Source organism: Rhizomucor pusillus (assembly GCF_041956525.1).
Source record: "Rhizomucor pusillus strain CBS 183.67 unplaced genomic scaffold VTP01scaffold_4, whole genome shotgun sequence".
NCBI lineage: Eukaryota > Fungi > Mucoromycota > Mucoromycetes > Mucorales > Lichtheimiaceae > Rhizomucor > Rhizomucor pusillus.
Window position 1 is genome coordinate 1,114,343 of NW_027192146.1, and position 22,611 is coordinate 1,136,953.

Consider the following 22,611-nt stretch of genomic DNA (forward strand, 5'->3'; position numbering starts at 1 on the left):
AGAGATGTACGAATAGAGAAACAGTTCATCGTATGTTTACTGCGCGCGTCGCATCACTCTCATAGGAGAAGGGCGCTGACGCCCTGGCTTGCAAAATGTGCTATTCGAAAATCGACCAACAACGCACTGTACACAACGGCTCCAAAACGGGGTTGTGATTGACACCTAAGAACGGAGACTGACACAGAATAACTCACTGGACAATTTATGTCTTTATCCTTTCCGCGGTATTTACATCAGTACAAAGTTTTGTAGGATAGTATGTCCGATAGGGATCAGAGGTGCTGCATCTAGAATTTTTTCAATTACTCCATAAGTGAGTTCATCGTGCTACACTTGCACAAAGTGTCAAGGAATAATCGGCGAATCGATGTACAAAGACAAGGATCGACAATCGAGCTAGTGTGCGCACACACACTCACAACAATAAACTTGCATTGCTCAGCTGCTAGTAGCACAAATGTATGTGTACAGTTTTGACTATCGCCAGTTGGACTTGAGTTTAGTAGTAGATTCTTAGTTTTCCCCTTCATATGACCTATTACGACATCATCCTCAACAGGTGAGTGGTGCTTTCATACAGAGAGGGCGTCTAGATAGGGGCTAGCGCGTGGCAGCATATGGCCACCCTCGCTATGTATCTGTCTGTCTCTATTATGTTTTCTTTTTTATCAGCACACTGTATAATGTTATTACTGTATCTTGCAGTGGATTGAGGAGCGCAGATGAGCAACAAGGACCCTACAGGCCCCTTCTCGCAACAGCAGCGAACCCTCGGTCCGTGTTATTATTATCCGTTGGAGGTCGGTTTAATTGCATCCTTCCTGTTCCCTGGGTTGGATGGAGGGATCACGTATTGGGCCTTTTACATTAATTTTTGGCTGCAAAATATGTGTAACGTGTACACAGCATAGATGCAGCATCCTTGAAAAGCTGCGTATACTCCCTGTTGCTCGCAAAATGCACATTAAAAGATATGCGTATGGTTCGTATCACTTTCTCATTGGATCCGAAACACTGGATTAGCCCTTTCTTTAACCGAGTTGGAAGGAGACTGCTGCTTCTGGGGGCTGGCAAGGGAGATCCGGCCAGGGGCTGCCGAACGATCTTTGTATAAGCGAGTAGACAAATTAATATCTGTCATTCATCACAACTTGGTAGACTCGATTTGCAGGTGTCAAATAAATGGGAGCGCGTACGAGATGGCAAGAAAAAACGCTTATATTATACACAGCTGAGCATTCATCAAATAGGATACGTGTTTGTCCATCAATAAGGCCTTCTGATTGTTCCAAGAATCCGATCAAAAATAGACACTTGATCGATCGACAGAATATATTACACATATGCATCCATTGTAGTTCCCTTTCTGCCCACGGGCGACCGAGCAGCGCAAAAAAAGGGGGCGGAGAGGGAGGGTAAGCAAGCAATGGACCCTGTAAAATGGGGGATGACTGGTATACAAAGAAGCCGTCGCCGTCGTGATATATTTCATTTGGGGCATGCGGGGTAGGGATCACTTTTTGTTTCTCCGTCCGTGCATTTATGATAACGTGCTTATTCCCAATGCTCAAACTGTGCAGGCAGCAGAGAGCGACTGGCTGGCTAGCATACTTCATTTACACGACTGCAATTAATGTGCATCGCGCGATGCAGCTTAGCCTACTACGCTGCTAACTTATAACTGCTACGTTATCTTTCCTTACTCCATCGTCCCGTTCAATATCTAGTGCGTGTATACACGGTAGCGCAAAATTATCCAGTATTCCTGTACCACGAAAGCTAAAAAGTTCATATAGTTCGTGCAGTTAGCGCCTTTTTCTTTTTTACCGCGCTATGTATGAATTAAGGAGAAGAAAAAGAGCTTAAATTCTGCTGATGCTTGATGTGACAAAAAGTAATAAATCCCCTTGTAGTAAAAGGCCACCCAAGGTCCTCATTCCCTCACTTACATGACCTCCTTACGGGGTAGCACAGGGAGTATATGCCAACACTAGTTTGTTTGCTTTTGCGTTGCGTTGCGTAGCTATGACGTGGAAGAAAGAGAGACTAACGCACTAGTTGGTACCCACATATGATGTGAAGATACGTCAGTAACAATGTGTTCTCCATCTAAACTTCTACATTTGTGCAAGTATTGATAAGTCTTTTCGTCGAAATTTTGCATCGGAATGGATTTTCAACGGCACAGGGTGTCTACCTGTCTACATATACAGGTCCATGATGCATAATAACCGCTCTAGTCATTTTATTGTCTGGATTACCATATCTTTTCAGTTGCACTATTATAGCGGATATCGGCTGTACTGCAGTATTATTTTAACAGCAGCTTTTTAGAGTGTGGACAGAATAGTGAGTCAGTCACGCCGCTGCTGCGTGATAATTCATGCACAGCAACGGCTGTAAAATATGTTTTCAAAGTTGTGATATGCATACTCGCAATCAATTCGCTAAAAAAGTTTGGCTTCCAATCGGACGCGTATCACTGCAAAAAGCGTTTCTGGAACGGCATCTTCTCGTCGATGCATCTAAGTTACTAATGCGGCCGTTGTTAGTCGACAGCAAAGTACTTGGCTTGATCGTCTATGTTTATCCAATTTTTGTTAAAATAATAATATAAAAGAGGATAATTAACAGCAATTCAAAGAATATCTGTGACAAGTTCCAATATGTGGTAACCAATGGCAGTGCAAAAGAGTTGCATCATTTGCTATCCGTTCCAGCCACATTGGGTGCGGGATGTCGAGAATAACTTGACATACTGGCTTGAGATTGAGATGGCTCCAAGACTGTGATATCGGTCGGCCATTCAAAGCAGCAAATGCATATAAAATACCTACTTCTGCTAGCTAGCGCCTGAACACAGACGACAAAAAGCTAGGTTTCCAGCACCCAACCTTACTCCCTTCTCGATTGAAACACTGGAATATCCTTGCAGCGCAAGTCTCATTAATGGCTCTAGGCCCACGAATCCTTTGAACGCAATGTCACCATGTCGACACAACTATGAAGGTTTGATGGAATATCGTGGACAAAAAGAGGAAGTGATCAGAAACAAAGGAACTGCAGATCTGATCAAGCCTTGAAATCTCAGATCTGGAGGAAAGATGGTTTTAGAGTGTTGCTATGCCAATGTACTCCTGGGATCGTGCCTAATGTTTATTTCTTTTAAGCTACGACGGGCCACTTTGCATGGATTTTTTTGTTTACAAAGAGGAGCGGGAATATCCACCCAGCAACAAATAGAAACCCCTGTTCCCTTCACATTTCTTTTCTACGCCTTTTCTCCATTTCCAGCAATGTCCGTACTGACTCGACTTTTGGACAAGGCGAAGCACTCGTCTTCATCAACAGGTCCGTCCCGAAAGAGCAAATTCTGGAGATCTAGCCAGCACAACCTATCGCTAGCATCGCTGCCCACTTCAGAAACATTGGGTGGAGGTTTCATTGACCGCGATGATCCTCCGGGTGAGTGAACGTTTATTCAAACGAGAGAGATCAAAAGTTTGTATCAACTCTAATGGCAATTGAACCCTGCAGTGGGTCCGTCCGATCAACCTGGATCGGCGTTGTACAATAACAACAAACAAATGACGGGGTTTGCGTGCTTCCGCAAGTACCAGTATACTGCCATACTGATTGACTGATAGCCTGCTGACACATGAAGTTGACTGGACTATATCTAGATGCACCGAGTCCAGTAATCTTTGCCATTCCTCATTCACCTCCGCTGTCGCCTCTTGAGACCATAGAGTCATCCAGCTCGGATCTGTCGGTATCGTCTGCACCCATGCTGTTGGTGGATCAGCACCTGGACGAAAGCAAGGACGACGATGAAGGATGGAATATCGTCAAAAAGCGAAGGCAGTCGCTCACATTGCAAGATTTTCATGTGCTGCGAACTCTTGGTACTGGTTCTTTTGGGCGCGTCCACCTTGTGCGATCAAAGCATAATGACAAACACTATGCACTCAAGGTTCTGAAAAAGCAGCAAGTCGTCCAGCTCAAACAGGTTGAACACACCCGCTCTGAACGGGAAACTCTCATGAATGTTGTCCATCCGTTTATCATCAATCTTTGGGGCACGTTTCAAGACGATGCAAACCTTTATCTTGTCATGGACTATGTTCCTGGCGGGGAGCTTTTTAGCCTCATGAGAAAGTTCAAGGTAAAACATGCTGCCACTGACCTTTGTTCGTTCGATCCGATCGTAGCAACAAACTCTAAAAACAAATCTGGAACAGACATTGCCGCTGGCTCTTGCACGTTTTTACGCTGCTGAAACGCTACTCGCAATCGCTTATCTGCATAGCAAGGATATAATCTACAGGGACCTCAAGCCAGAGAACATACTCTTGGATACTTACGGGCACATAAAACTGACAGATTTTGGCTTCGCCAAGCACGTTAATGACATCACCTGGACATTATGCGGAACACCGGATTATCTTGGTAAACAAAGGAGAAAATTTGTTTGCATATGACCAAACTGTCTGATTCTATTATACAGCTCCAGAGATTATCCAGTCAAAGGGATACGGCAAGGCAGTTGATTACTGGGCTCTTGGCGTCTTGATTTACGAAATGATGGCAGGGTAGTATATATCTTACAGCTTCTTGCAATGCTATTGTGACTAACACAAAGTTGATTGATAAAGTTATCCACCCTTCTACGATGCGGATCAGATGAAAATGTATGAGAAAATTTTACAATGCCGGCCAAAATACCCTTCGACTTTTGATTCATCCATTCGTGATTTGCTCCGTCATTTGCTCACGTCCGACTTGTCTGCACGTTACGGAAACCTACGGCGAGGATGCTTGGATGTTATGGAGCACAAGTGGTTCGAGTTTATCGATTTCAAGTTGCTCGCACAGCGCAAAGTAACTCCTCCTTACGCACCGACCTGTAAAGGCGAGGGCGACAGTAGTCTTTTTGATGTATACGAGGAACAGCAAGTCCCTTACGGCGTGCCGCAATATGACCCGTACCGCCACCTCTTTGAAGAATTCTAAGCTGTATATATTTTCTTTTCTTCTTCTTACTTTACCTACCATCAGCATCTCGCGCTGCTGTTATCATTTACATATATTTCTCTGCCTTCTCCTTCATGTAAATATGCGCCGATCATCTCTTTCTGCCGATCGTGTAGATAATGCTTCCTCTGTACAAATGCTTCCTTCAAACTCGTAAGAATAAGCAATGTCTGCATTTGGATGATGATGTCAACAGGTTTGCAACTTGTCAATCAAACCCGTCATGGGTATCCACCCATCATAATCATCATCAGTGAGAATGTTATTACTATTGTGTCAAAAGGCAACATCGCCGCCAATAATCCCTCCGAAATAAAAGGAAAAAGATAACGAATGCCTATTTTACTCTTTTCTTTTCCTTTCTTCTTCTTTCATTTTATCGACTGAATTTTTCCTTACTAGTACTTTGATGGTTAAAAGCAGCATCCTTACCTTTGCAGTTACGTGGCTTTTGTCTTCATCGGTTTTGGCATCGCCTACAGCCCGTCCTTGGGACATCGGCGTTGCTCCACTTTATGAGCCTGCAGATGCAGAAACAATATCTGATTCGTACATTGTTGTGCTCAAACGTCACGTCACCTCAAGACAAGCTCTCACTCACTGCGAGTGGGTCGGCCACCTTGCGCGAAAACATGGTGAGCTTGTAACCGATTTCCTAAGCAGCGAGGCTGCAGCCGGCATCCGATACACGTATGACACGCCTTCGTGGCGTGGATACAGCGGCAAGTTCTCTCAGAAAGCTCTGGAGGATATCCGCAGATCACCAGAGGTAATCGGCGATTTTTATTTATTTGGGATATAGAAGACTAACTTGTCTAAGGTCGCCTACGTTGAACGTGACAGCGTCGTATATGCATCAGAGCTCCAGCGCAGTGCTCCCTGGGGACTTGCACGGATTTCTCATCGAGAAAAGTTGACTCTCCGCACGTTCAACAAGTACATTTATGAACCCCAAGCCGGCCAAGGAATCAAAGTGTTTGTTATCGATACCGGTATTAATATCCAACACAGCGATTTTGATGGTCGTGCACAGTGGGGAGTAACAATCCCGGAGCAGGAGGAGGATATTGATGGTGAGAAAGCGCTTGCTAGTAATAAGAGATGCAATGAATGATATTAAGTATGTCGTTTTAGGCAACGGCCATGGCTCGCACTGTGCAGGCACCATTGCTGGTCGACGCTTCGGCGTTGCCAAGGAGGCACAACCTGTTGCAGTCAAGGTTCTACGCTCAAACGGCTCGGGAAGCATGTCCGGCGTACTGGCCGGCGTCAACTGGGCCTTGGAGCAGCATCAGATGGATGCTGAAGAAGCTAGAGCAAGTAACAAGACTTACAAGGGCGCTGTTGCCAACATGAGTTTGGGCGGCGGTCGTTCCAAGGCTCTCAACATGGCTGTCAACGAGGTATACACTTGTTATCTTCCTGCCAGACACTTGTTTACTCATGTATCAATGCGTACAGGCTGTACGGAACGGTATTGTGTTTGCAGTAGCAGCAGGCAACGATAACAGAGATGCTTGCCAGTATTCCCCAGCAGGAGCAGAAAAAGCTATCACTGTGGGAGCCTCGAACCTTGCAGATGAAAAAGCTTATTTCTCCAACCACGGAAAATGTCTCGATGTGTTTGCACCAGGTAAATAAAATTAGCATCCGGCTAATAAGGACGAGGAAACCAATTAACCTTTTCTGGCAAAAAGGTCAAGATATTATGAGCATCTGGAAAGGAAGCAAGACTGCCACAAACACCCTTAGTGGTACCAGCATGGCATCTCCTCACGTCGCTGGTTTGTGTGCGTATTTGATGTCGTTATCTGAAGAGCCAATGAGCCCTCAAGCCGTCAAAGACAAGATCCTCGCTTTGGCTACCAAGGGCGCTCTCACAAACTTGCCAAAGGATACGCCTAACATGCTTATCTACAACGATGCTCCCAAATCATTCTTTTAACAAAGAAACGTTATGTCTTTTGCTTCTCATCAATCAATCAATAAAGGAAGCATCACAGTCATGCTCTAACGTAACATAAGGATGCATAATAGGGAGTTAACGATTTGCTATGTAGGCGACTTGCTTTACTGCGCTGAAGCAGCGGCGGCTTAAAATCGTGCAAAGTCTTACAGTTCTCCTCCTCCAGTCATGCCTGTCAAAATCGTACCAGGATTTGACGTGCACGATACTGTGCTTCCCGATATCTACGATGAGATCCTTCTACGCGCACAGAAAGCGGAAATGATCGCACTCGATCTAGAGTTCTCTGGATTCCCAACCCGATCTCCTGACGATCTGTATTCTCGCTACGAGGAATGGTCCAAGACAGCAAAGACACATGCGGTACTCTCGCTAGGCATGACGTTGGTCTCTCAAGGCAAAGTTTCCAACTTTGATTTCCTTATGCGCAACGAAGAGCCACACCTCATAAATCCATACAACGTCAGTTTCCTCGCCCGCGAAGGATTCGACTTTAACAAGCAACTCACGCACGGCATACCATACAAGCCAGGAAGACTCGATACGTCAAAGATCCGTCTTGCCAAGCACAGCATTGTGGAGACAGCAGAGGAAGAACTTGCCGATGAAAAAGCCAAAACTATTCGCACCCTCGTGATTGAAATTTTCGTTATAATGCGCATGAAGAAGATACCGCTTGTCCTCCACAACGGCTTTATGGATCTTCTATACTTATACCAGCATTTCATTACGGATCTGCCGGATAAATTCGAGTGCTTCGTTTATGACATCAATGCTATATTCCCTGGAGGAATCTACGATACCAAATACATGGCTGAGAGAAAGATCGGCGAGAAGAAACATTACTTACCATACCTGTATGTCAAACACCAATACACCGAGCAGGCACCGGCTTTGCAAGTGGAAGACACTATCTGCATCGACAAAAAGCAACCCAAAAACGAATCTCAAAAGGAGAACTACAACGACAACAACAAGAAGGAAGCATCTAACAGAAGAGTAGCCGCAAAAGCTGGTCGCAAGCGATCCCGAGATAACGATGATGACGAAGAACAGGCCTTGGAGAAAAACAACAAGAAACAAAGACACGCATCAGGCATTTGCGAGTACTTTGCAGTAAGTTTAGTTATACTGGGGAATATGGATAGTCGGAACACTGTTGCTAAGTCTAAATCTTTTATTAGCTCCATGGTTTTTGTACCAGGCAAGCTACTGGATGCAAATACTCCCACGACATTCAACACATTGTTGAGCGAGACCTTAATATATCTGCATGGGAACAATCTCAAACTGTGCCGCAGAGCAAGGATGTCAAGAAAAACGACACAATTGTGCAAGAAGACGAAAGGACGAAGAAGGGCATTCTCGCAAGCATTTGGGGCTATCTACGTTCGTCGATGATCGAGCAAACATCTGTAGTAGAGGATAAGCAGCAGCAAGTGTCCGGATCAAAGCAACTCATTATCAATGCCACCAAGGATGAAAGTCGAGGAGCGCATGCAGCATATTTCGATGCATTCATGACAGCGTACATTTTCCACGGTATGAAGCAACGATTATCAAGCCAAGATTTGCAGTCGTGCCGAAATCAGATGCGGTTTGGCAGACAGCTGCTTGAACTGAAGCCGCGCAACAATAGCCGAATGTCTCCATCCATGAAGCAATTGATCGATTTCATGGACGCATCCCAAAACTGCGAAGTATAATCCCAACCTCCAAAAAGACCGACTTTTATCTAGTCTCCATCCCTCATGTTCATTCCACCCTGTTGTATCATTGATTATATTTCGCAAATACTTTGTATAAATTGTCCATTTACCTCCCTGTTCTTTATAACTTCATTAAAGGAATCTTATATCCAAGTTGAAAGTACGAAAGCATATGCTCAGGAACTGACTTTTAAGTGCTATTCATAATTCGTTAGTATATCTGCTGACTTAAACATTCTTCATTGCTGCAGTAGACGCCGCTGACACTCAGAAACTGCATATCCTGCGATTAAGTGGTACAAACTACGTGCGGTGTTCATTGCCCAGCTTTTCAAATTTTGAAATCGATGTACTAGTTATCTAGTGGTCAGCACTGCATCGAGCAGAAAAGAAAGCAAGGAAAAATTGCCCTGAGTGCCTCGCTAAATCATAAACGGTTCTTCATAGTTGCGCGTTGTAAAAGAAAGTCGCGGGATCCTGCGCATGACGAAGGCTGTCTGCTGAGAATAACAACTGCAGAGTTAGGCAACACCCGAATTTAGTAAAAGCCCATCCCCTGTCCGCCATTTTCTCTCTTTTCTCCACGAGACTGGAAAGTTATATATATACTCCACACAGATAAATATAAACACCATGGAGGGGGACACGGGTTCCCATAGAGATACGCACCAGCAGCGGCGACCACACTCGAACACCGTCTCAGGCGACAGACCTCCTGCTATTGACACAACCCTTGCGAGAAACGGCTCACCATCTGCTGCACGCCGCAATTCCGAAGGATCCCCACGTTTGCCGCCACCCATCAACATTTCAGAGCCTACCCCTGTGGACCCGATGGACTCGTCACCGACGACGCTATCTTTGCAAAAGCATTTTCCAGACAATCAAGTATCATCGCGTGCGTCTTCTCCTACACCTACACCTATCGCAGCTCCTGAGCAGCAGCACTTGCCTGTAACGTCTAGCTCTACGTCCGCTGTTTCACGCCTGCTTCGCAAGCCGCGCTCCCGTGCGTCTAGTTTATCAACGACCGGTTCAGTCAACAACGACGAAGCTGCTTCGGATAAGTCGCTCCCCAAACCGACGAACAATATTGGCAGCAGCAAATTGCGCAACGGGGCAGCAGCAGCAGCTGCTGCTGCTGCGCCTCGCCGTGCTTCTGAATTAACTGTCGATACGCGTGCATCCTCTGAAAGAACACCCTCCATGGCAGCCGGAAGCATCGCAGCAGCCTGCAACTTGGAAGTGGCCAGTGCGAAACGGAACCAGGATTTCCATGCTCTTTTCCGCAGCGTGCCCGAAGAAGATCCTCTAATCGAAGGTAATGTATCATGCAAATCTATAGTGGGAAGGAAAATGCTGCTCACGTATTATTATAATTTAAGACTTTGGATGCGCGTTGCAAAAAGAAATCCTTCTTCAAGGCCGTATATATATTTCCGAGAATCACTTGTGCTTCAACGCCAACATCTTTGGCTGGGTGACAAATGTAAGTATATCTTGCACGTGCGTGTTGATGATGTGTCTTCCCATGGCTCACTGTACATTGTATAGCTCGTGATCGCATTCAAAGATATCGTAGATATTGAGAAAAAGACCACAGCTTTGTTTATTCCAAATGCCATCCAGGTCTCCACGCTGCATGCCAAGGTACATTTTAACGATGGAATCGGATGTGATGGTTTACATCATTCTTATAAAACAGCTTTAGCATTTCTTTGCATCTTTCCTGTCGCGTGATCAAGCGTACGATCTGATCGTCGATGTCTGGCGGTGCTCTCGATCAAAAGAAAATGGGGACAACCGTGACTCTCGAAACAGCCAAAGCAACTCAACCGACAACGATGACTATGGATCAGATCTAAGTGATGCCAGCTCTGGAAGCTACGTGTACACTGACGACGACGATGCATCATCTATCGGTGCAGGCGATGCTGCTAGCGACAGCGAAGGTAAAAATATATATATCACGTCTGTCTTCATGCGAATACCATTGGTTAACTGAAACTTGCCTAACAGAACCGCGAGAGAGACAAGTATCCTTGGCATCTTTGCCGCTACCCAAAGTATCAAAAGACGAGGAACAGGATGCAGCACGCAGGCGCGCAATTTCAGAGGCTGGTCCGCGACCCAACATGACATCCCTTTCCAAAGACGATGCGAACGGCAACGCAGCAGCAGCAAATGGAGATGCCGCTGTCCAGCAAACCAAAGAGAAAACAGAGTGTGCATGTGGCAAAAACGGCGAGCACTTTCCTAAAGTTGTACTCGATCAGACGTTCGATTGTACTATTGAGAATCTCTACAATTTACTGTATTTCAGCGACTTTACAAAGAAATTTCTTGTTGAACAAAAGAATACTGGTAAGTCCCCATCTGAGCTGCTATCAAAGAGAAATGTTGCTGAATGCATTGAATAAAGAGGTCACTATCAGCGACTGGCGAAAAGGAGACGGGAACGTACTCAAAACTCGAGACATGTCTTACATCAAACCGCTGAATGGATCAATCGGTATGCGTGATAAACGGAGACGAGAAATAAATCAAGTAACACTTATGAGCTGCGTTAGGTCCAAAGCAGACAAAATGCCTTTTGACAGAAGAATTACTCTATGTTGATCTGGATGATTATGTTACCCAGCTGACAACGACTCAGACGCCCGATGTACCGTCAGGAAGCTCGTTTCTAGTCAAAACACGAGTTTGTCTCATGTGGGCTGGTAAAGGCCAAGTGCGTATGCTTGTAACAGTACTAGTTGAATTCTCAAAATCTTCGTGGCTGAAATGTAAGTGTAAACTTGCGGCTCTTGATTGATTCGTATAACTCATGCTTTACTATTTCCAGCTACAATTGAAAATGCATCTATCAATGGGCAAGAGAGCTACTACAAAGATCTCGATGCAGCCATTCGACGATACCTTTCCAGCCAAGGAGGAGATCGCAAAAAGGCAGATAAACGCAAAAAGGTCAAGAGAAAGCGACGACACAGGGATAAGGAGGATAAGAGCAAGCAAAAGGAAAAGAAGGAGCCGAGCGGCGTACTCCAAATCGTCGTGGATAAAGCCAACTGGATTATCAGCAACATTTCGATCCCCAGTGCAGAGCAAATGACCGCGCTTCTCATGCTGCTGCTGGTTTTCAGCAATATCTTTATCGCATCAAAGATGGCACAAGTGGACAGGCAGCTTCAGGCGCTGAGCGACAAGTACAAGACACCATCCGGCGGGTCCAGTTACTCGGCGCCTATGCGATCCGAGTTAAGGACGGATGATGAAAACGAGCTCTGGGAATGGTTAGGCAGGATCGATCCAGATATCAAGGCAGCCAACATTGCTGAACCTGTGCAGAGCGCTGCTGATTGGGATAACAAACTGGAAGAGTCCCAGCTGGCAAAGAAAAAGCTCGATGAACACATGGCAGATCTGGAAAAGATGATCCAGCGTGCGAGTGCAAACATGGAGCAAGTAACAAGAGTTGTTGATCAACAGCGGCAGAGAATTCTTAGCGAGTGGTCTTCTGCATGATTTTCCAAATAGCTGTAATTTCTTACTCCCACCGTCCTTCTCTTCCTTGCGCATCTTGTAAATACATTTTTTATATCTTTATTGCAGAACAATGGGATACCCAACGCTCGACGCCGCACTCGCTTTTCCAAACAATGTTCCACCTGCAAAGACCCACATAGTCGTGACAGACACGCTTCAAGCGAGCGCAAACTTTTTGATCCACCACTTTGTGGGTAATCAGCTCAAGGCCGGTGGAAATGTCATTCTCGTCGGCCTGTCGCAAATCTTTAATCATTACTTTCTAATTAGCCGCAAGCTGGTACAGTATGACAATGTTCTCGTGATCGTCGGACAAGTGCTGATCTCTATGTGTAAAAGGGGATCAATCTGTCAACATTTAAACAATCAGGCCAGTTTGTGTTTATTGACGGCCTGACCCACTTGAACGAATACGCGCACGCATCGCCGTATCCGCTTGCGAACACGCCGACGACGCCGACAGATACACTCGATGTATCTAGCGTGAAGGAAAAAAGCACAGATTTACTCAAACATTTCTACGACAGTGTTAAGAAGCATATTGTTGGCAAAGCGCGGCCTATTCTTATAGTCGATGATGCCAATGTACTGCTATCGTGTGGATTTGGTCTCCATCGAGTCTCGCACCTGATAACCAGGCTCAAAGTGTTGATGGAACAGAACGACGGGACGCTTGTCACGATTGTGCACGCAGACGAGAGCAGCGCCGAAGATGAAGAACAGGATGCGTTTGTAAGAAACGTCTTACATTCCGCGCACTTGGTGTTGCAAATTCAAGCACTCAACAGCGGTTTAGCGCGAGACGTACACGGTGAAGTAAGTGTGAATGGGGGAGTTATAGAAGACAAGAACTAAAATTTGCAATCAGTTGTCTATCATTCATGGCCCACAATGCTTCAAATCAAATGTACAGCCTCAATCTCTTCACTACAGAATTCTAGATAACAATGCAGAATTCTTTGCAAAGGGATACAATAAATAACTAGATAGAGGACTTACCCAACGCATATTGACACTCATGTGTACTCTAACCGTATCCAAGCTAACTCGACGGTGTCCCGACAATTTTCCATCGTCGTTCGAAGTGCGGAAGGACTTAAAGAGTCATCATCATCATCATCACTTCAGGCAGTCTGCTTTTCGACCGATCTAAGCCCTCCCATTCTCAGCTTAGGTGAGGGTAGCAAAGTCACTCTGCTCCTACAATTAATTTCTTGGTACAGCAATGAATACGAATACTCTACACGCGTTGTCGATTTACTGGTTCATATAACCAAGGTCGATGGAAAATTGTAAACCATGCAACAAAATGTAGACCCGCTCATTAATCATTTTCGTTCCTTCATCCTACTTTTCTCACACCTACCTTTTGTCTCTTCTTTCCGCGCCCGAACTCCAGTAAAAATTGGCAATCATCCAAACTATGAAATCTCTCTCAATCCCTTCGTGTCTCTACTACATGCTTAGCAACACACACAAATTGCCTCCACCATTGTACGAGAACATGCTATACCCTATCATCAATGATTATTAAGAGCAAACTTATATAGGGCCATTCTACTTGAATAAATCGAAAAGCTTGCACAGTGAAACACATAAAATCGTAAATAAATACTAAACTCTTACGCATCAACTCTCGAGTTTGCATACGAATTCATTCAAATGGACTGAAAGAGAATTCTTGGAGATTGCTTGGACTGCGCCGCAAATCACATGAAAAAGAGCTATCTTGTCTTTATAAAAACTATTTTATTTACATGCTCATTCATTTCTATACTTATTTATGAGTGCCATTTAGTTCATGTTGAGTAAGCCAACGATGTATCCAGGAACCACCACGAGGAGGTGGCACGGCCAGTTCCCAAAAAGTTATGAGGTTTATGCGTAGTATCTGTCATCCTTGTGCTGGGCTGACAGATACTAGTAAAAACTACAACCCAGTCTTGAACGCCTTGAACGCCTTGATTGCCTTGAAAGCCTTGAAATCCCTGGGTATGACTTAACCAACTTGCTAGGGCGCCGCCGAATGCCGCTTCTCTACTAGCTATTAAAGCAGCTCGTGTGAGGGGCAACAAGGAACCACAAGCCGCCGCAGCCCTTTTTGTCCCGGTTAAGAGTGTTGGAAGTCGACTTGACGTTGGTCAGTCTCCTCCACAACACTATAAAGGTGCCATAAACCATTACGTCCCTGCGTAGAAGAGTGCACGTGAGTATGGATCCGTTTAATTACCGATAGGTCGCACACTTACGGGCCTTGACCATTCTATGGGGGAAAACTATAGAGAAAAAGCTCTGTGAGCGACTTGACTGGCTTGATTGCTGTGGCCTTCTTGCGACTTACAGGTTAGGTAGTCTTTTTTTCCTTGGTCGAAGCTGGGGAAAGACCATAAACCCCAGCGGGTGTGTGTGTGTGTGACTCGGGAGTTCCTTCGGTCCGTGATCTACAGAAGATAAAAGGAGCAATTGGTGAGCCACACGAATGCGGCTCCCGTTGAATTAACGATTTTGACCGTCTTGTGACGATCAGGAAGCGGAAACCACCACAAAGGATTGCGAAATGGGGACCCGCACCCTTCAAGGGGGACCCGCGCCGTTTTCGTGACGCAAGAACCAATCAAGTTGGGGCACGCAAGATGTTTCCTTTGAGCATACGTATATTTAGCGCACAATGTGAAGGATTTGAAAGCAAATCTCTGTGGCAGCAACTACCTCGTAGGCGCTTTGTTACCCGCTATGCATTGTAGTACTGCTGATGCTAAGCTCCGTCTTATGCAGAACGCTGATGTGGAACAGTGGCGGCGTAAAACACTGGCTCCGCCGACTCTTGTAAGATAACAGCTATGAGGTGACAATTTTACATGACAAGGAATTTAAAAAAGCCATGAGCCGAAATACTAAGAGCTTGGCTTTCCTGGGTTGTGCTTTTATTGATGAATGGTTTATTGCATGTGTGTAAAATTGCATTCTTTTCACAGAATGCAAGGATCAATTTGCTGAAAGGATTGTTTGGCCGCTCCTACTCAGCTTGTCCCGCAAGACGCCTTTTTTTTTTTTCAAAATACATCAATTAGGTACAACTTTCTCGATAACCATCGTTATTAATCAATATTTGTTTTTTGAACACAATGGTAAGATCTTTGGGCGCCGCATTCTGGAAGTTCTTGAAATGAAGCTGATCCTTGCGTATCGAATCCTCAGGCAACGTCCATTCAAATTTGCGCACTATGTATCGAAAGCCGTAAATCGTCTGCTTGAGCTAGAGTTTTTACTCAGAAACTTACAAATCACAGACAGTGCAACGCGTTGTTCCGCGATGCTAAAGTTCATGCCAATGCATTAGCTTCCTCCGTAGCTAAAGGGTAGCCAAGCAAGACCCTTTTACTGGTCAGCCTCGGCACCTTCTTCGAATGATCACGGGTCTCTCCATCGATCTCGGCGCATGAACCGAATCTCAACAAAAGCTCTCCCAAACATTTATTCGCCGTTAAATTTTCTGAAGATATTACAGTAGCAGAGGCCTTATAAAGGTCTTTCACCCTTTATAGTGGGCGATGGTACAACTGAGATTAGGTAACGCTTCTAGCTCTCTAATCTCTATTCACGACAGTGAGTGGGATGGAGACCAGCATGTATAGATCTCTGCAACAACGTCCAATTCTAGCCACTTGCCTGCCACTAAAGGTAAACTTCTCAAAGTATACTTTGTGTTCTTCGAGAGCCCTGTACATCTTATCAAACTGCTTTGAAGACATATTTCTTGGCTTTAACGGTATTTCGTTCTCCAAGTCAACGCCGCAGAGGTCGATATCTTGTCTTTTCAGCATCTTAGGGTAGCATATGCTACCTTCAACTTGAACGCGACGAAATTTCCACCAAGGAAAGCATCTGACTTGTTTTCCAGTTAGCTGAACTATGTTGAATAAGATGTAAATCCTAGTCTAGTTTCGTTATAGTTATACAATCCTGGCTTACTGTCTGTATCTCTGATCGTTTTGGAGATCTCATCATGTTTCCTCTCTGTTGTCTTTGTCCGATGTTGAAGATCATCATCAGTATCTATATTGAATCTATTGATTTCAGATCCTTGTAAAAATACATACAGTACCTCTTTTTCTGCAAGCTCTAAATAGATACACGATTTGATAATAGTAATAGATTATCCTGACAGTTCCGTTGCCACAATGGTCTCTTACTTTCCATTGATGCTGTAAAAACATTTTGCACAAAAAGGGCCGTACAGGATGCTCTACCTAACATCTGTTGTAAGCAGCCTCATCATGTTCATCGGGGTTACCTTCATGCCTCCAGTTGAGATTGGGTCGGTGCATGCATAGTCGTGCGTGTCCTCTGAATGGGTAAGCACAGCTAAATCCCATCCCATTTTCTCGTTAACCTTAAGGAGTAACCGGCGTATCTTGTCTCGAAGGTGGTCAGCAAATGCTCCACGTTCGATCATCGCTTTATCTGAAGATAACCCAAGCCGAGCTGCGTTAATTTCTCGAGTTTTCACATACAGCAGCTTTAGACCATCTCCTTGGAGGGCTTTGTACGCTGTACGGAGCTCTTTCCTTGTGGGCCTGTTTCCAGCTGGATTTACCAAGCTTCTCCACTCTAGACACGCACGCGGTTTATCCGAAAGCCATACTTTGCGTAGTTCCTAATCTTACGCGGTTGCTCTTCAGACTCTTCCTTGACGAGGTGTAGGGAGGCTTGCCACCTAGTTTACTCTACCACATGCAGCTTTTCTGATTTTCCAGCAATGCTCTTGGTCATTCTCAACGTGATGTCCTGATCGTCGTTTGACACGTCTTTTGACAGGCAGGGAATAGACTTGATATTAGAATATTTCGAGGGAGACAGCGGAGTGACTCAAAAGTGGCGAATTTCATTGGTGGGGCGCTGCGGTCTTGCTCATTTCAACACAACAAAGCTTTGAGGAAGGCGGGCGATCGGCTCTGTTGACTACTCCTACTCGCACATATTTCTCTCTCTTACATTTAACGAAATGGCCACTCCAGCAACTCGCGCCCAAGTTCTCTCGCTGTATCGCGACTTTCAACGCTATGGCCGCAAGCTCACCCAGTACAACTTTAGAGAGTACGCTATCCGCCGGTCAAGGGACGCATTCCACGAGCATGCCAGCGAGACCGATCCTGAAAAAATCAAGGCATTGATCCAGAAAGCCGAGAAAGAACTTCAAGTTGTCAGACGCCAAGCTGTTATCAGCACACTGTATACCACGGGCGAGAAGTTGGTTGTCGAGAAGCCTATTCTTGCACGAAAGGCATAGATTACCCCACTCTTCCTCCATTACTCCCACAACCCGCTTCCATCCACACACTTTTTTCTTCATTGACGCAAGCCGATGTTTCGATGCTTGTCGTTGTATGTACACTTTTTATCTTTTTGCATGCTGTTGTTGGTGGTATGATGTTTTACAATACATGGATGCTAGAAATCAATACGTCAACTTTTGTCTGCCATTGTTGAATGTGCGTTGCAGGGTCTACAAACGAGCCAGGAGTGGATGTTTCGTCAAAGTATTCTTTGCTGAATATGTGCTGCACATCCACGTTTGCCAGCTGTTGCTCCAATTCTTCCAATTGGTGTGCCTTTTCTGCGTCGTTTAAGATTTCTCGGTAAAAAATCTTGTAGGTGCTTGAAAAATCAATCATTTAATCTCTCTCTCATGCTGACAAATCTATGCATATACAAACTACTTACTTGAGCTGCCCTCGCATTCTGCCAATAGCTTTTCCAAACTCGAGGCCTTCCGTGTAGCCTTTATCGAATCCCTTTTGCATATTCAGTTCTTTGCCTTCTACGATGCCTTCCTTGTAGCCTTCCTATTAAAGGGGGAGCACTTAGTACACTGTGTTTTGTGATCAAGGACAGATTCCAGTGACATTACGTTGCCGTGATTAATGTTGAGCTTCTCCCACTCCTTTTCGGCAATGGTCCTGTCGTACTGTGCAAGATCATCATCGCTGGAAGCCCACACATCGTCCGAATCGCTCATGCTTTCGTTTTATATATGAAAAAGGAGACCCGAAAAAAAGTGGTGTGATGCCCTCAAATTTCCGCTTTTAAAAAGCCTGCGCTCGCTGCTGCTGCTGCTGCTGCTGCGACGAGACATAACACACATGTATATGCAATTTCCTCTGTCTTTTCTATCTTTACTATTGTTCCTTTTGCCGGAAATGTTCTTTATCGACACTGAGCAGCGAAAACAAGCAGTGGAGCCAGTTGATCCGTTATCTCCTGCTCTCTTGACAGACTTTTGCACGCTCCGTGGAAGACGGCAGATCGTCGCATACCAATTTACAGACAGGTGCAAACAGGAGGTTATATAGTCCTTGTTCTAATGCACGTCAGGATATCAGGTGTACTGAAACGGCAGTTTGCAGGTACGTGGTGTAAGCAGGTGGTGGTGTCCTCCTTGGCACTAGTTGCCGGCGTCGATGCCGCTGCGTGCCAGGTTACGGACGTTCGACTGGACAAGGCTTCATTTGCCCAGTAATGGCAACTCACAAAGAATAAGGTTGTGGAATCTGCAGGTGGAACAACGGATTTTAACTCCCAAAAGGAGAAGATGCTAAAGGCATTATTATCCTTTCCATCTACGTCGTCTCACTCACACTCGGCGCTCTCTCTCTCTTACTCCCTCCCGTTTCTGTACCGAAACAATCTCAGTGGAACAGGATGTCTCATCTTGCAAATGCAGGTTCGATGCTTGTTTCCAGCTACAGTGGTTTGCAAAAGGACGTTGTTCACGATGTCGCGTTGCCCGTTACAGTGATCGGCTTGTGGTACAAAATCAATCGCTGTGTTACCTGCAAGTGCCAGAAGACTAAGAAGAAAAAAAATTGCGGGTTGACACACAACCCCCCTATACTTGTCTTTCTTTGAAACAACCGACGTTTCTTTTTTTTTTNTTTTTTTTTTTTTTTTCGTTCCGTCACACAGGGAAAAAGAACGATCGAAATAATTTTCTGGCTTGCCCTTTTTTTTAGGATGCATCTCTTCCCTTCTTTCTCTCTCCATTCTGTATGGTTGACAGGATCTTCGAGGATAACGATGGTCGCTACATTGAACCAAAGCAACGTATTGTTACATACGATTTGAAGCCGTCTCCCAAACTTGCTTCCATCCGCACCGCAGTGGTTCGACGCTTTGCCGAAAAGCGTAAACAGCAAGTGTCCTTATCTGACGACGATTCGACCGTAACAGCGACCAAGAAGACCAAGATCGAGCTTGATTTGAACCCTAGCGGGTTGCCGTCACCGCCAAGCGAGGAGTATGTCCAATCTCCAGAGTTAAAAATCTACAGCAAGGCAGAATCATCAAATGCCGATACTGCAATGGAAGAAGGAGCAACCATTGATCCTCAATCTGCCACGCAGCAACAAAGCCAGGAGCAGAGTGGAAACAGGGACAAGGAGGAGGTGATCGAGCAGGAGACCCCTGGTCTGTCCGTAATCGAAATCACGCAAAAGCTGGAAGAGTTGAAACGAGAAAAGCACGAACTGTTCCAGCTCATGAAGCAACTCATGAGGCAAGAACAGATCGATAAGCAGCAGCAAATGGAAGCTGAAAGAAGACGGCGAGAAGAACAGCAGCAGCGGCAGCAAGCAGAAGAAACAGAGAAACGTCGGTTGGAAGCTGAAAAGATACTGAAACAGCAGCAGCAACAACGGCAGCGAGAGGAGGAGGCAAGCAAGGCTGCGCTGCTGTCACCTCCTGACGAAACGATCATGAACAGCCGTGGCTCCCATCATTTTGTTTCTGCACCCACCGCCGTTAGACGATTCCACGGCCGCTCTCCGCCCCCTTCACCTATTCCAAATGACTCGAGATATCATCATCCCGGTGCTAATAGCAGCAGAAAGGTAAAGACTACGAAGACGAAAGACAAAAAATTCTTTGAGACAGAAAAATACTAACTTAACTTTTTCTTCTAGGGATATCGCCCTGCGGGAGCCCATCACCCTTACTATCGGTCATCACGGCCGCCGATGATGCATCGTCCACCAGGCCGCTATCCACCACCTCCGCCCGCGTCGTCGCGAGCGTATCCTCTACCACCTCATCCTTCTTCGTCGTCCTTACCACCGCCACCGCCGTGGGTCTCCATGAACTCTTCCTACTCTTCCCGCCAGTACTAATCTATTCCACTTGTCTCAACCCCTCTCTGTTATTCTCTCCCCCTCCATCTCTCTGTGAAATTTTTGTGTACCATGTCTGTAAAATATTCTATATCATAAACATATTGTGTTTGTTGGGCTTTCCCACCCGGTTGTATGATATAAAGCATGTACATGTCCGTATTGAAAGGGAATGAGTGAGCGTGTAAATCATCATACTAAGCTGTCAAGTCTATTAAGCTGCCAGGGTGATATCGGCCGGTTGAAATATCCTGTCAGTAGACAATGATGAGCTACTTTCTACCACATCTTAAACGTATCTGCATCAAACATTTCTCACAATGGCTAAACACAAGGGGCCACCACTGCTTATCAAAGTTTAGATAATGTTTCATATCTAATCATACATTTATAGATTAGCTTAACATCTTTTACGTATTCTGACAACAAAGTTGAGGTGAATGAAGAAGGACATGCATGTACATGTTGTGCCCCATTTCTCGATAGCAGTGAAGGATTCACCCAGTACATAAAGAGATATTCTTAACCACGATGTGGATCCAACCAACTGGTCGTCGTTTAGCAATATTTTGGTTTTACCAGAATTACCGGAAAGGGAGATCGGGTCGACTGGCCTCACGTTGCAGCACCCATTGTTGATGATAGAATGCTAGATGAAGAGATAAGCTAGACCAGCAAAATAATATTTTAATTAACAAGTGCATTATATAGAGACAGACTTCGTCAAATGCCTGTGAAAACCTTTAAGGCTTTTGAAGGCACTCCAACGAGACTATGCAAAATTGAAACTCCAAGGAAATCACTGAAAGCTACTCTTGCATTTGAAAGTCTTGCAAACGCTTCAGTTTTAAGTATCTAAACTTTCAAATTTCATTCTCTTTCCATTTGGCCTTTCAACCTCGAGCAACTTTTCAGTGATCCCTTCATACCTTTCCAAAACCAAAAGTCCTTTAAATGGGTTCCAACATTACTGCTATCTTCGTCCGCCTTACAAGCGAAAAATCATTTTCCCGATGAAAATGCACCGCCAGATCCGGTGCCTCGCTTTTGACACCCTTTTGCAAGTATGCAAAAATAAAGCTCGAACGCATTGACGCTTGATGATTTAAGCCAATAAAGGCTAGGCTTCTTGGCAGGATGAAATTTGTCTTTTTGGGCGTGCTCCCACAGCTCGTTTAGTCCATACTGATTGATGGTGTGGGATTGAAAGCATGTTACATAAGGGAATTGCTACGGACACCCCGCTTACCCGAGGTTCCTGTATGCATTGCACAGCTTTTTAAGGCGGCTCTATTTCTTATGTTAACTGACGTATCCCTAAGTTGTCGACAGCAGTGCGTCGTCAATAAGTTCCTTCGATCTGAAGCCATCAGAAACCATTCAGTGCCTTGTGCTGCAACTTTTGTAATGCTTGAATTTTGACCCAATAGTAATAAGAACAATACTATTTATATAGTGATAACAATGGTTGTACTATCAATCAACGAGGATGACGTCTCTAAAATTTCCAGCATTCTTTTCGAGCTTTCTAATTGATAACATGCGCCAAATGCTCTTGCAATGCCTACGGGTAGGTGGGGTGTCGCGAACATATATGGAAATTAGAGTGGGGTGTCCGTATCAATAGCCGAAAAGATACCGGAACCGCAAGCAACAATGCGTCGTCATTCAGCTCCTGACGAAGCCCCGCCCTCCGCAGACAATGAAACAAACCCCACAATGAATAGTAGCAATAATCATTTCCTTTGTTGTTTCTGTGTCTGTCATTTGTCTGTTCCAAATGGCCCTGGATATCATCATCCCGTTGCCTGTAGCTGCTGCTACTGCTGCTGCTACCATTAACAAAGTAATGGACTATAAGACAGAAAAATGCTACGTAACCTAACCTGTTTTCAGGGATATCGGCATCTTCTTTTTGGTGGCCCTGCATCTCGTCGTACAGCTCCGCTGCCTTCACAGTCGTTATGAGCTCAACCCCTTTCTGTTACATTTCTACCGTGACCTTTTGTTGAACCATTCAATATCTCTATATTATAAACGTATTATTTTTTGTTGTTGTTGTTGTTGCTGCTGGGCGTTCCCCCGATTGTATGAAATAAATATGTACATGTCAGGGTAGGATGGGGATTAGGGAGAGAGAGAGAGAGAGAGAGAGAGAGAGGAGGAGAGGAGGAGAGAGAGAAGAAGA

At 45.1% G+C, this 22,611-nt stretch overlaps 10 protein-coding genes across 10 annotated transcripts; 8 read left to right on the forward strand and 2 right to left on the reverse strand.

Annotated features, from left to right (window-relative positions):
• Positions 1 to 3,299: 3,299 nt before the first annotated feature.
• VTP01DRAFT_7755 (uncharacterized protein) lies at positions 3,300 to 5,016 on the forward strand (the record flags this gene model as incomplete). Its single annotated transcript, XM_069386801.1, has 6 exons — positions 3,300 to 3,468; positions 3,541 to 3,612; positions 3,687 to 4,168; positions 4,245 to 4,452; positions 4,511 to 4,595; positions 4,659 to 5,016. 6 exons carry the CDS (start codon positions 3,300 to 3,302, stop codon positions 5,014 to 5,016), a joined length of 1,374 nt encoding a protein of 457 aa, XP_069242220.1.
• A 430-nt stretch (positions 5,017 to 5,446) lies between these two features.
• VTP01DRAFT_7756 (uncharacterized protein) lies at positions 5,447 to 6,982 on the forward strand (the record flags this gene model as incomplete). Its single annotated transcript, XM_069386802.1, has 5 exons — positions 5,447 to 5,806; positions 5,858 to 6,110; positions 6,172 to 6,440; positions 6,499 to 6,670; positions 6,735 to 6,982. The coding sequence occupies 5 exons, from the start codon at positions 5,447 to 5,449 to the stop codon at positions 6,980 to 6,982; spliced, it is 1,302 nt and encodes a 433-aa protein (XP_069242221.1).
• Positions 6,983 to 7,171: 189 nt separating this feature from the next.
• On the forward strand, positions 7,172 to 8,709 carry VTP01DRAFT_7757 (uncharacterized protein; the record flags this gene model as incomplete). The annotated part of the gene is made up of 2 exons (XM_069386803.1): positions 7,172 to 8,119; positions 8,188 to 8,709. The coding sequence occupies 2 exons, from the start codon at positions 7,172 to 7,174 to the stop codon at positions 8,707 to 8,709; spliced, it is 1,470 nt and encodes a 489-aa protein (XP_069242222.1).
• A 636-nt stretch (positions 8,710 to 9,345) lies between these two features.
• On the forward strand, positions 9,346 to 12,237 carry VTP01DRAFT_7758 (uncharacterized protein; the record flags this gene model as incomplete). Its single annotated transcript, XM_069386804.1, has 8 exons — positions 9,346 to 10,033; positions 10,098 to 10,201; positions 10,267 to 10,362; positions 10,424 to 10,664; positions 10,732 to 11,076; positions 11,135 to 11,224; positions 11,283 to 11,498; positions 11,558 to 12,237. The coding sequence occupies 8 exons, from the start codon at positions 9,346 to 9,348 to the stop codon at positions 12,235 to 12,237; spliced, it is 2,460 nt and encodes an 819-aa protein (XP_069242223.1).
• Positions 12,238 to 12,328: 91 nt separating this feature from the next.
• Positions 12,329 to 13,240, forward strand: VTP01DRAFT_7759 (uncharacterized protein; the record flags this gene model as incomplete). The annotated part of the gene is made up of 3 exons (XM_069386805.1): positions 12,329 to 12,538; positions 12,598 to 13,074; positions 13,127 to 13,240. 3 exons carry the CDS (start codon positions 12,329 to 12,331, stop codon positions 13,238 to 13,240), a joined length of 801 nt encoding a protein of 266 aa, XP_069242224.1.
• Positions 13,241 to 15,025: 1,785 nt separating this feature from the next.
• VTP01DRAFT_7760 (uncharacterized protein) lies at positions 15,026 to 16,714 on the reverse strand (the record flags this gene model as incomplete). The annotated part of the gene is made up of 7 exons (XM_069386807.1): positions 15,026 to 15,096; positions 15,349 to 15,480; positions 15,540 to 15,574; positions 15,928 to 16,168; positions 16,231 to 16,314; positions 16,364 to 16,508; positions 16,553 to 16,714. The coding sequence occupies 7 exons, from the start codon at positions 16,712 to 16,714 to the stop codon at positions 15,026 to 15,028; spliced, it is 870 nt and encodes a 289-aa protein (XP_069242225.1).
• Positions 16,715 to 17,263: 549 nt separating this feature from the next.
• Positions 17,264 to 17,548, forward strand: VTP01DRAFT_7761 (uncharacterized protein; the record flags this gene model as incomplete). Its single annotated transcript, XM_069386808.1, has 1 exon — positions 17,264 to 17,548. The coding sequence occupies one exon, from the start codon at positions 17,264 to 17,266 to the stop codon at positions 17,546 to 17,548; it is 285 nt and encodes a 94-aa protein (XP_069242226.1).
• Positions 17,549 to 17,693: 145 nt separating this feature from the next.
• Positions 17,694 to 18,277, reverse strand: VTP01DRAFT_7762 (uncharacterized protein; the record flags this gene model as incomplete). The annotated part of the gene is made up of 3 exons (XM_069386809.1): positions 17,694 to 17,916; positions 17,983 to 18,104; positions 18,170 to 18,277. The coding sequence occupies 3 exons, from the start codon at positions 18,275 to 18,277 to the stop codon at positions 17,694 to 17,696; spliced, it is 453 nt and encodes a 150-aa protein (XP_069242227.1).
• Positions 18,278 to 18,458: 181 nt separating this feature from the next.
• Positions 18,459 to 18,778, forward strand: VTP01DRAFT_7763 (uncharacterized protein; the record flags this gene model as incomplete). The annotated part of the gene is made up of 2 exons (XM_069386810.1): positions 18,459 to 18,589; positions 18,634 to 18,778. The coding sequence occupies 2 exons, from the start codon at positions 18,459 to 18,461 to the stop codon at positions 18,776 to 18,778; spliced, it is 276 nt and encodes a 91-aa protein (XP_069242228.1).
• A 529-nt stretch (positions 18,779 to 19,307) lies between these two features.
• VTP01DRAFT_7764 (uncharacterized protein) lies at positions 19,308 to 20,423 on the forward strand (the record flags this gene model as incomplete). The annotated part of the gene is made up of 2 exons (XM_069386811.1): positions 19,308 to 20,147; positions 20,220 to 20,423. 2 exons carry the CDS (start codon positions 19,308 to 19,310, stop codon positions 20,421 to 20,423), a joined length of 1,044 nt encoding a protein of 347 aa, XP_069242229.1.
• Between the last annotated feature and the right edge of the window lie 2,188 nt (positions 20,424 to 22,611).